Source organism: Cupressus sempervirens, chromosome 9 (assembly GCF_028749045.1).
Source record: "Cupressus sempervirens isolate cs-2001-9-10 chromosome 9, ASM2874904v1, whole genome shotgun sequence".
Classification (NCBI taxonomy): Eukaryota; Viridiplantae; Streptophyta; class Pinopsida; order Cupressales; family Cupressaceae; genus Cupressus; species Cupressus sempervirens.
Window position 1 is genome coordinate 404,246,096 of NC_143126.1, and position 13,717 is coordinate 404,259,812.

The following is a 13,717-nucleotide window of genomic DNA, read 5'->3' on the forward strand; positions in this document are numbered from 1 at the left end:
TAAATTTTCAAGTCTCAACAGGAGTCATTAATAAAGAACAAGCTAAGCTTGTTAGGAATGCCATGTGTAAGTAAAGAATAATTTCTGGTCCCTTTTTGTCAAACTTGGGGAACAAAAACATTTTGTCCGTATGTTGATCTTATTGTAAAATATGCTATTTCTAAAAGAGTTAGGCAGTGGTAAATGTAATGGTATGGATATTTGGCAGATGGAAAAGATGATGGTGGTCCTTCCAGTGCACTTTAAGGATAGCAGTGATGCAGTCCTTGCAATTTCCTTTCTTCAGGTACACATGCATTGTAGGTTAACTTGGGCTTTTCATTTTAAGATAATGGAAAGTTCATTTAATATTATTGCTTTATGCAGGATTTTGTGGAGGTAAGGCACTGTGCAGGATTGAAAAAAGCACCATCTTGTATTTGGTCTCCAACACCACCTCTAGAGATGAAAGGAGCACCTGCCTATACATCCAGTGCAAATGCAGGGTTTTTATCTTTTGGTAATTCTAAGTATTTTCCTGCATATGCTTTTTGTTTTTAATGATAAGAAATTGCGTATCATTTTTCATTTGTTCAAAGAGTCTGTATTTATTGATGTGCTGAATGGTACTGAAATCAAGGGTCTGAAGTTGACTGCTTTTTCAGGCATTGCAGTCTTTTTGAGGAGTTGAAATGAGAACAATCCATGCACATTAACATGTATATGTGATTTTTTGAACATGTGTAGTGATATTCCGCCATCATGTTGAGGGTGATAAGCTTGACAGGACAGTTTGGACCTTATCAAGCTTTCATGCATACCTGAATTACCATATAAAGGTAGGCAGAAAGCATGAAGCATATTTTTTTTATCTGTTAAAATGTCACAGCTCTTGAAATAAAATTCTAGCTTGAGATTCAAAGCATTTTTAAAGTGAAGAAAGAGTTGTAATCAGTATTTGGAAATTGCCATTTGATTACTTCTTGTGATATCTGAAACAATGAAGTGTGAATTTATTTCATTAGTCAGAAACTTTGTCAAGAATTTAAACAACAGGCTCAAGATTAATGGTTTCTAGTAATTTCTTTTCTGTTTTGCATGTTGTGCTTGTTATTGGTTAATGTTTTGACTAAATTTTCCATCACAAAATTTTGCCACTTTTCTCCGTTTTATTGTTTGGACATTCCGTCAAAGAGTTCATATGCATACTTTTTGTAGAGTTGTCTGAGTGCAATGTTTTATGATGCTTCGTATTATGGTATGGATATTCTGTCAAAGAGCTCATATGCATACTTGTTATCTAAGTCACAAGGTTCGAATTCGAGTTCGAGTTCGATGACTATAAAATTCGAATGGAGTTCGGCAAGAGAAAAAATTCGAGAAAAAAATCGAATTAAATTCGCCTTATATATTTTTAATTATTTTTAAAAATATATGTAATATATCCTATAAATTATCAAAATAATTAAAATTGCCTAATAGATTTTAAAACTATAAAACATGATGACACATTTATAAAGTATAAAACATAGTATTTAATATTTATTAAGTATAAAACAATTTTTTTATTTTACATTAATTTAATAGACTGATTAAATATATATCTAATGACCTACTAGTCAAAGATTTTAAAATTCAAAGAATCAATTATATTACTTAAAAAATAAATTTTTTTTTAAAACATTTCATTTATAATCAACAAATTTAATAAAAAAAAAATTTATTTATAATGAATAATGTAATATATGTATTATTACATTATAAAGAAATAAACCTAAGATTCATGAATATTATTTCATTTGTACTTAAATTTAATATAACAAAGAATTCATTTATAACCTAATATTACATAGCATTATTAAATAAAGTTAACAAAGACTATTACATTAAAATAAATTTAAGAAAGACTATGACGTTGAGAGACATTTGAGGACTTCGCGGACACGGGAGCGGAAAATTGCAGGCGTAAGGAAAATCATTGTCGTTTGCAAGAGCCTGTGCACACTCGTCTACAGGAGCTGGAGATTTCGCATGTGCACACTCCACCGCTATAGGACTATACAAACCTTCATTGAAACCTCTGTTGAATTCTTTGTTTTCAGAATTTTATGTGTTTCAGGGCCGAAAAAATGGTTCCAAAACCCTATAAAATATGTTGCCAAATGCCTACAGTAGTAGTTTTTAAATATTTACAGCAATAAAAAAAACCTCCAATTTTTGCTGGCGAATACTAACGATTTTCATCGAATATTTTAGGAAAAATTAATATTCGGCAAAATCCGAATCTCATGCTTGGGATTCGCCGAATCCTGTGACTTAGCTTGTTATAGAGTTGTCTGAGTGCAATGTTTTATGATGCTTGGTCTTATGGGTTTGGATGCTCATTGGGGCTGCATGAACAATTGTAAAACTTAGCTTTTTTTCTATTAATCTAATGTAGCAATATAAAAACAGTTTCCAGTAGAGTATATCAAGAATTTATGTCAGTTTCCAGTATCTAAGAGCAAAAATACAGATTTAAGAAAAATACAATATTATAATCTTTATAATAGCAGGAATAATCCTTTGATTTGAGGCTGGAAGCTGTACTCAAGCCCAACATTTCATCTTTTTGTGCAGCAATATAGTCAAGATGGTCTGCATTTGACTCATGGAAACCCACAATCTCAGTGCTCACTCACTGCCTACAAACTCTTACGAATCTGATCAACATCAGCATTGAATCAAACTTTCACAACTATGAAGAAGATAATTCCCAGCAATATAAGATTTTCACACTCAGCAAGGGAATCACCTGCACAGAAAAATGCCACATTATGCCGAAGTAAAGAGGTCATTCAATCTCACAATTTCCTGGAATAATATGGTACCTCAATCCTAGACTAAGTCACCCACCAAGGGAAAGTTAAATCACCTTAAATATACCTTAAACACCCACGCCTGACAGTGTGTATATGATATCCAGCAAGAACCAGCTCCGTACCCAACCATGGGACTCATGCCTAGTAGTCATTCTTCATATCATAGCATCCCTAACCATTTCTTTCACATTGGATGATTTGTGAGATAGAAGCAAAACGATAAACTTATATCAAAATATTAGAAAATCAAATTTTTTTTTTTGTTTGCCTGCAAACCTTCAATAATTCGTACATTTTTCAATCTTCTATGTCTTATATCAAACCTGTATAATTTCACTAGTACATGTCTCACCGCCAAAACCATTCTCTTAGATTTTTGTCCTAGGGTTTTTTCTCACTAAAAGCTCAAGCTGCCATTTCCTTTGAAGAGAGGTAATGTGGTGTGCCAACCGAGAAAAGTCTTTCACAAATTGATGGAAATAACTTGCTAAACTAATGAAACTGTGAACCTCTGAAAGATTGGTGAGTGCTGGCCAATCCATAGTGGCTTGGATCTTCGAGGGATCCAATGCAATTTTAATGTGCCCTTTTGTCGAAGTGATTATGGGAGATCATTAGCTGTAAGCTAATTGGATTTATTTAAGAGAATACATTAATTAATCAAATGCTAAGTAGTCCTATGGGATAATTTAAATTTAATCAATTAGCAGTTGGGCATGTTTCATGTTATAAAGGGACTTTATAATAATATCAATGAAAAATTCCAAATGTAAAGTCACTTTTGAGGTGTAAAAAGTAATTTAAAAGAGAATTAAAATAAACTATTATTTTCGAATAGGGAAATCATTATAAAAGGAGGAAAAGGTGAAATGAAGTTTCATTTTTGACCTTTTATTTTCAAAGAAACTTTTCCATTAGAGTTTCAACTTGCAAGCTCAGTAAATTCATCTTAGATAGCAGAACTTCAGAGGGTTCTTTATTTTATGTATGGAAGCATTCTAGATATGGGTTACATGATGGCAGTGTGCATTTTCTGATTTAAAATAGCAGCAGGTGTTTGTAAATAGAAATTGTTGGTTTTCTAAGGATCTACTGCAAATGTACTAAGCATTGCCATAATGTTTGGTATGTGTTTTCGAAATGGCAGTGACCTCTTATATATATAATGAGAATAAGCGATGAAGGGACATGTCTATTTATTAATTAGATAATTAATATAATAAAAACTTTGATCATATATATATATATATATATATATATATATTTCTCTCATATAACAGTAAACTTATATCTCATATATGATGAAGTTATGAACACATATATATAAATTATAGCTCATATATAATTATAGATAGTTTTATCCGGCTGAACCTACAAAACATCAACACTCCCTCTAAGCTAGGGAGGATAAACACAAGGCAGATATTACACCATTGGTAGTATTAGAAATGACAAATTTAAAGGATATCTTTGATATCAAGAGTATTGGTATCACATTTGATATCACATTTGATATCAAGAGTATTGGTCTTCTAGAATATCGACATTCAATAGTCACCAAGTACTCAAAAAGTTTTGATATCACATTTGATATCATGAGTATTGGTCTTGCAGAATATCGATGATATTCACCAAATACTCTTCGAGTAATGACCTTCTAGAATGTTGAGATGTAGGATATTCACCAAGTACTGTGAGTAATGACCTATCAGAACATCAAGTCGCATGATATTCACCAAGTACTCTGTGAGTAATGGCCTTCTAGAACATCAAGTCGCGTGATATTCACCAAATACTTTGTGTAATAGCCTTCCAAAATATCAATTTGCATAACTTTCACCATGTACTTTGAAAATGTTTATAAGGTATGTGCACACACATTCTCATAATGCTTACCATATAAACATCCACCATGCAAAGTATAATCTATTATGATTTGCATAGACATTATAAGATATCCATCATAATAGAAAATTAAGTTATTGTAAGATCATCACCTTTCAATAACTTATGCAAATACAAGTGATAATCATTTGGAAGTCGCCACTTCCTCATGATTTACACAGGGGGTAAGTAGGCCCATTAAAGTCATATAGTCATACATAAGGACTTCCAAACCCCCTCTGAATATCAATCATCTGAACTCCTCATTGAATGATGCTTCTGATGGAGTTTCAGACTCTCTCTGAATATGAAATTCTTCTTTTTGAAGAATTGTCTTCATCCATCGATCTTGTGACTGCAAGCATCAAGACCTTCTCCCTTCTCAATCTGTCCTGAAGACATTTCATTTGAAGAGACTACAAATAATTCATAGAAATAAACTATCTTGAAGGGAAATATCAATGCTACAAGCATATGTGATTCACTATTCTATATAAAATTCACGATCAATATTCAAGGGAATAATCATAAAAATACTTAGCTCAAAGGTTAATGCCCTCCACAAGACTTGATCCACTTTAGCATTATGATAGATCAATGCTCCAAGCTCATTGATACATGATTAATTTCATTCTTTGTAAAGGATACCTAATACAAATTATATTCTCTTATTCTCCCAAATTCTTTATTTCTATAAATACTTCTATTCCATTATACATTATTATGATTTAAACTTATTAATTTCATCATACCTATATAGCAATCACTATAATAATCATAAGAATAAGAATACCATTTAATACCATTATAACAATAAAATTATGATACATGGGTGGGCACTCTCGTACCCATGCCTATGCACTTATCCATATAATCGTCCTATCACAATGACATCCACGTTACCTTTGCTTGATGGTACTCTAAGCGCTTTTTGATTTTTCTTACAAACTCTTGTCTTCAATGGTCGCATTAGGCAATTGGTTTGGATGGTTTTGTATGAACCGATGTATGATTAATCTTCCATTGGCAATATTCATGTGGGTGTAGGGTACATTTTTTTCCCTTGGATTTCTGTGGTCTTGGCAGTATCCTTTCATATACCTTCCACGACGGTGGTAAGGAATGCCAAGTCATTGGGTCAATTTATTTACTCTCTGTGCTTCGATGGCACCCATGTCATCACCCTTTTCTGCTAAGTGGTATTCTGCTTGACTTCTAATACTGGTTAGAATCTGCAACTTTCACGTGTTGAGGTTATTCTTAAACCTTGCGAGACCTTGTATCGTTGCTTCTTTGCTTGCTTATGTGGCATTTATATGAAATAAGGTTGTCTGTTGATGTGCCTAGTCCATGCTGCTAGATTGAATGTTCAATAAACTCCTTGTTGATCATAGTCAAAGGTGGGTCCCATTCTTTGTACTTTCTCGGTGATCATTTAACACTTCTCAGCAATACCATTCTATGGGGAAATATCTAGTGCCGAAAGATTTTGCTCATTTCCATAGATTGTAGGCACGGAAATAATATTTCACTTTTGGTAACATTCCAACCAAGTATAGGTTTGATACATTCCTTGGTTTCCTTTTAGAACATGCCTTGGCTTTCTTTACTTAAAACTCTTGCAATACTGAATGAAGTCGCTGCTATGCTAGCTTCTAAGGATGCATCTTTAGCACCACATATTGAGTCTACTCTCGTCATTGCTGTTTGCGTTCTCCAAATTATCCTTAATCACATTGTTGACAGAGACGACACGAATCCTCCAATCCCTTACTCGATCAATGGATCAATTCCCATTAATTCTTATTATTCATGATTCATTGTTAAATGCTACCTAAGCGATTTGAATGTTTTGAATTTATGAATTTCATTTTTGATGAAGAAGTTTTCGTTATATATTCATCAGCCTTAACTTTGTGCTTTGACGTATTTGAAAGACAACTCATATGCTTGTCATCATCATTTGCACGAACAAAATTCCAATTTCTATTTACTATTAGAAATGGCTTCTTGAAAATCTATATCTTTTATCTTGCTTGTTCAATCTGCATCTTTGCATGTTGCAATATTACATTATGATGAAGCAAAACATGAGCAAAAATTTAAATCTAAATGAGATTTGAAGCATTATCAAAGTCTAGGATATTTCAGTGGTATCAAAGTTGGTGATCTTGTTAGCCTGTTAGTGTTTCAGTAGTGCATGTCATATTTTACAATTGCATATGTATTGAATGTTATTGCATGATAATTTGGTTAAAACCTAGATGATTGCATGTTAATTTAGGAGTAGTTTATGAAGAGAGTTACCATTGCATATTATTTCTGAGCAGTCTTGGTTAGTGGATTTGTGATGCATGATAGTTTGGTGGAGACCTAGATGGTTGCATGTTACTTTTAAATCAGTTTAATGAAGTGGGTTTCTTTTGCATGCAATTTTCAAGTAGTTCAAATTTTTGGATTTGATTGCATAGTAGTTCTGATCAGTTCTAAAAAGTGGGTTGACTTTGCATGTTAGTACTTTGACTCTTGCGTGATAGTGAATGAACTTAGAGGTATATTGCGAGGAACAAAGGAAACAAATTTGATGTTTATTTCAGACATCTACAAATGGGTTATAAAAGGTTACATTAATGGCAAAGATTAAAGATGGGAGATTGCTACCTACTTTTCTTCCTGCCTCTCTAGCTAAAGAAAATGGGACATTAATCCTCCCACCCCAAGATTGCCCGTCCTCAAGCAATCGCATGTATTAGATCTATGTTAAGCTTAAATGTTCCAATTAATACCTTGGTCCCAAATTCATCTAAGACCTTGGTATGTCTTCCCATGTGTATCTCCTTCAAGCTTAGAAGCCACTCATCATAATCCCAATAAAGTAGTACACCAAACATACCAATGCCAAGATCCCATATCATTATAGTCTCACACCAACAAAAAGTGGAGGAATGTCTTTTATGGTGCCACCAATGCTATATGTCCATCTAAATTTGAAAGAGCTTCGATGGATGTGAAAAATGATTAGTGATGTGCAATTATGAAATCTGAGATGAATTCACCAAGTGGGTTGATCTAGGTTTTCGTCCAAAAGGCCAAACCCTCTGAGTTTTCTGTCCTATGGTTTATATGGCTTCATTCATCTTGTTGTTATGATAGAACATGTGATAAGAATTGAAGGACCACATTGCATGCAAGGTTTGACATTATGCCTTCGTCTCACCAATATCATTACTTGATCATACTTGGAGAGTATAGTTTGTAAATGAAGAAGACATCATGGACCATGTAGAGAACAATAGTCCCTCGTTTTCAAACCTTTCAGGTTTAAATTACATCACAAGCATAGAGGGCTATTCTACATTTCTAAGCATGGAATTTTCAGCCATAGTTCAGTGGGTTAGAGTTCTCCCAATGGTGATAGATGCTTGTTTCACACTATTGAAGACAAGGACTTCAATTTGGTTCTTTAGGACATCTGGCTGGAGGATTTGGAAAGGTTGGTATCAGACTTTCATTGTTGGAGATTGGTATAGTGATGAGATTCCACTGTCCTTTGTCATTGAAGGTATTGACTACATCATTTTGAGTGAAATTTTCAATAACATATGGTGGATTCACGATTGATTGTGAACTTGTAAGATCAGTTTTCACATCCATGGGAGCTCTTTTAGATTTAAATGGACATATGGTGTTGGTGGCATGATACAAGACATTTATTCCTTCACTTTTTTTGTTGTGAGAGCACGATGATATGGGATCTTGACATTGGCATCTTTGATGTGCTACTTTATTGGGATAATGATGAGTTGCTTCACAACTTTGGGCGTAATGATATTTATATCATAGTGGAGCAGTGGAAGCTTGAAGGAGATACTAAAGGGAAGAAATACCAAGGTCCTAGATTAATATGGGATTTAGGTATTGGTTAGAACATTTGAGCTTAACATAGATCTAATACCGTGTGATTGCTTCAGGATAGGCAATCTTGGGGTGGGAGGACTGTAATGTTTCCTTTTGTCCAAGTGATGACAAGAGATTATTAGCCATAAGATAATTGGATTTGTTTAAGGGAATAAATTATTTGATCAAATATTAAATTGTCCTAAGTCCCATGGGATCATTTAAATTTAATTAATTAGCAAGTGGACATGTTTTATTTAGAAAGTAAATAATAATGTCAATGACAAATTATAATGTAAAGTCACTTTTGAGGGGAAAAAAGTAAATTAAAAGAGAAATAAAATAAATTGTTACTTTTGAAAAGGAAAAGCATTTTAAAAGGAGGAAAAGGTGAAATAAGGATTTCTTCCTGAATTGTTATTTTCAAAGAAACTTTTTCTTGAGAGCTTCAGCTTGCAGGGTCAGTAGACCCTAGGATGGAAAGTTGAAACCCTAGAGGTTATGGCTTTTTAGACGCAAGCCTAGACGACCCCACTTAGTGAATTCATCTCAGGATTCATAGTTGCACACCATTGATCATGGAAATTCATTGATCTATCTTACAAGACGTTAGAGGGTTTGTTATCTTATCTATAGAGGCATTCCGGGTATGTGTTACATGATGGCATTGTGCATTTTCTGATTTGAAACAGCAGCAGGTGTTTTTAAACAACAATACATTTCTATATTACAAGAATACCCATCAGCTAACTTTTGATTTCTTGTATTTCATCAAATTAATTTCCTTGAAATTGTATATCATTTATCTTGCATGTTCAATCTGCATGTTTAAATGTTGCAATATTACATTATGATGAAGCAAAACATGCGCAAAAATCAAAATCTAACTCAGATGTGAAGGATTGCATGAATCTGGGATATTTTAGCAATACCCTGTCTTGAGATGATATGATCCAAATATCTCATCTCAGTGTATAAGAACTTGCACTTAATGAGGTTTTCATAAAATGATGGTCACAAAGACATGGCAAAACCTAAATGACACTCATGTTCCTTCACTGTCCTTGAATATACCAAAATGTCATCTAGAAAGACAAGGACAAATCAGTCAAGGTAGATGCTAAAGACTCCATTCATCAAACTCATGAACACCAATGGAACACTAGTCAATCCAAAAGGAACAACTTTTAACTCGTAATTCCCATAGAAATGTTGTTCAATGTTTGTCGGCCTCATGAATACAAAGTTGATAATACCCTAACTTGAGGTTTATCTTAGATAATACTCTAGCTGTCTCCATCTTATCATATAATTCATCAATCCTCAGAGAGGGATACGGTTCAACATTGTTGCCTTATTCAATTGCTGCTAGTCAAAGCACAAGAAAAGAGATCTATCCTTAACAAAGATGACCGGTTCTCCCCAAGGGGAAACACTAGGATGAATAGAGCCCTTGGCCAACAACTCCTCCAACTGCAAACAAAACTCACTCAAATCCTGAGTGGTCATATGATACAATGCCCTAGAAATGGATTCTACTCTAGGAATGTGATTAATGCAGAAATCTATGTCACACTTAGGCGACATGTTGAGAATCTCACTTGGGAACACATTTGAAATCACAAAGAATTGGGTGATAATCAAGAGATACCTATCGACTCTCACCCTGATTGATGTCAGTCATTGAGATTATAAACAATTGGCATCCTTGCCGCATACTTTGCTTCAACTGCACAAGGGGCATCATACAAAGAGAAATGGCTCTTTAAATTCCTACAAGCTCTACTTTCCCAATTGCATCATCAAAACATTATATCAACTTTTGTCGACAATCTATACGAGTCTAGTGAGTAGCCAACCAATCCATACCCAAAAAAGCTCCATAAGACTCCAAGGGCAGAACATGAAGATCAATGATGGTAGTGAAGTTGCCTAAATCTAACACAACCAGAGATTACAGAGTCTAGGGCCACTGGAGAACTCATGCCCAACTCAACTTGCAAACTAGTAACTTCCCTTGTTGCCAGTAGTTCATATTTCTGCATAGGAAAAGAGGAAATAAAAGAATTTGAAGTGCCAAAATCAAATTGAAACAAGTAGAATTTCCACATAGAACACCTATAGTCTCAATGTTTGTTCCTTGATGCTCAACCTAACAATTGTCAAGTATCGTAAATAGCCTATGATGTCTACTTGCATCTCCATTGTAGGCTTAGACATAACCAAACCTTTGGCTAGGTCTTGATATTGTCTTTAAGGAAAACAAGTTGCTATGTTACCATGTTGACAACTAGAAAAAAAATCTGCCCCCTACTACAACCACAACCTCCATCTAGTGCACTAAACTGACAGAACTGTCTCTACTAGCACTTTGTTGTGCACTCTAATTAGGTTGACTATGTCCAAATTCTACTTTCTTTGATGATGTAGAGGGTGTCATCACATAAAACATTGGGAGGATCTTTGCCTTTACTGCTAGTGGTGACCTAACCTAGGAGGGGTAGAGTGTGCCCTTGAAGGTCTTGAAGGCTATGACTCTGCAGCTTCTGCACCTGATTCTAAAGGAGGCACATTTCCTATTTGTACTCCTTCTTGACCTCTAAGGTCCTTAGGCACATTTGTCTCTACTAATCTCACCTCCACCACAATTTCCATAGTTTTGGGTTGAATGACTTGATTTCCACCACTGATGCGAGCATTAAGTCCCTAAATAAAATGTTGTACTAGCATAGACTTATCATCAGATAAACTAGCTTACTATTCAAGCTCAAAGAACCTATGCTCATAGTGGTCAATTGTCATGGCTATCGATTGCAACTCATGAAATAAATCAACACACCTCTAATGAAAATGCAACAAAACGTAACAAACTTAGAATCACTTAAGGAAAATCTCCCATGAAATTGAAGGAATATCAATATGGAGCTTTTGCTCCTCCATGCACCACCAAGTAGATGCCAAGCTCCTAAGATGCATGATGGTACATTAGACCCTAGCGTTGCTCCTATACAATTGCATGACAAAGCAATGATCAAGATCTATCAACCCTGTCTCGACCATTGTATCACCACAAGACCCATTGAAAGTAGGTTGATGTGATGTAAGGTCTCTCATGTGCCCTACCACAATAATGTCCTCATCCACCACTGTATAGTCTTTCTTGCTAGGGGACTCTTTGACTTTCCCATGATTGATCCTAGAACCACTCAGGCTATGGAACCACTCACACTTTCCTCTGCAATCTTGATGGCCATGGTTTGATGGGCAGGACCTCTTGTGTTGAAACTACCTCTTGACAAGGTCCCATTCGTCTAATAATATCTTGTAATAGATTGAGGACTTGAGGACCCCCACTCTAATTATCGTCTTGTTAATCATCTGGGTGTTCCTCCTGAGCTCACTGACAACCTCTGCCCTTAGGAGGCATCCATAACAAAATAAAACACACATTAGGACTATCATAAACATATCCATGTGCCATGCTAAGGTAACGAGGAAAAAATGAGAAACATCAATGAATACAATGTAACAACCACACACCAATTACACCAAACACAATAAGCACATTTACACTAGAGCTCCTAGCCTATGAAAATTGGTTATGATACCAAATATAACGCCCCATGAGGGATCCCACAGAACATAGGGTAAAACATGCATCAAACTATATGGATTTTTTAAACTTATTATACAACAACATTGCACTTCAACAATAGGGTTAAATCAATTAGTTGTCACGTGATCATGCACTAGCAAAAGTCTAATCATCACTAAGGGTTCTAAGATACCCAATTAGGCTACTGTTATGGGATTAAAGCATCCTTGGAGCTGCCACCTAAGCTTGGATCAAATCCAATGAGCAACATCTAATACTAAGTCGGTCAAGGACACTCGGCTATACAGGAGTTGACTACATCAACATCCAAATGCAAAATATCCAATTCTAAGTTCATTTTAATGCATCAACTAAAGTGTTCCTATAATAACCATATACACATGTCATTTACTTTTAGGGTTTAATTATTAATATGAGTGCTAAACTAAAAACTAAGTACATAAGTGCATATAAGAACTGTGCATCCCCAAACATGTATGATACCATAACATTTGGACAAGCATAGGTGCTAAAAGGCTCTTGTGCCAAAATATAGGCAAGGGTGCTAAAGTATGGTAAAAGTCATTCTAGTGGCATTACATGCCAAAGGATAGGCGTAGACACCAAATTGTGCAAACTTCAATAGCAAGTGCAGACTTCATTCTGTAGAAATGCCTAGCACATTGCACTAACAAAGTCTCCAACTAGTGGAGGCAGAGGCATTGATTACTAGACCAAGGTGCCAAAACTTAAAATCCAACCCTAAACTAATGTAAATTAGAGTGTTACACCAGTGTGGGGGTGCGGGGGGACGTCAAGACGAGTTTTGGGTGTGGGAAACAAGGGCCCGGATTTGGGGGCGATAGTGGTGCTGAGGGGGGAGGGGGTGGGGAGGTTGCATAGTATACATATGTGACTTGAAATGCTAATTATGAAATGATACTTCAATATAACATACCAAATATAGTTGAATATAGAAAATTTCAAATTTGAATTGTGATTCAAGAACCATAAGTTGAAATTTGAAACTTGAAACTTTAGAACCAATGACCATTGAACTTAGTAACATACTCATAGTAAGTTTTAAACATAATAATGATATTGATAAATTAAAAATATGAATCATACGTAGTACCATGTAAGTCAACCATTGACTATCAAATGACAAAGATGATTCATGGAAGATTCGAAATTCATTGTTCAAGTTATAAATAAGATATATCATAAATGTAAAATGCCAAAAATCTGAAGTCTAATTAACTGATTACCTAAAAGAAAAGGAATCATTCTTAACTGAATGAAAGGAGATACTGTTAAATCAGTTATTCTATTCTTTAACATGAAGAGAAAATACGAGATAATTGTAATTTACATTTCCAAATAACTAGAAACTAACAACCATTTTAACTATTAGATTCACATGACATTCAGTTAATAACTACCATTCCACTTGCATTTCATAAACTAATTTCTTGACTTTAGCAAATGTTCAAAATACATG

At 34.6% G+C, this 13,717-nt stretch overlaps 1 protein-coding gene across 1 annotated transcript in view; it reads left to right on the plus strand.

Annotated features, from left to right (window-relative positions):
* LOC149538971 (actin-related protein 2/3 complex subunit 2A-like) overlaps positions 1 to 13,717 on the plus strand; it is a 132,869-nt gene that overhangs the window by 98,074 nt on the left and 21,078 nt on the right. The window contains exons 5-7 of the mRNA XM_089800358.1: positions 209 to 286; positions 367 to 499; positions 727 to 818. Coding sequence (XP_089656484.1) covers positions 209 to 286; positions 367 to 499; positions 727 to 818 — 303 coding nt within the window. The remainder of the gene's footprint in view (positions 1 to 208; positions 287 to 366; positions 500 to 726; positions 819 to 13,717) is intronic.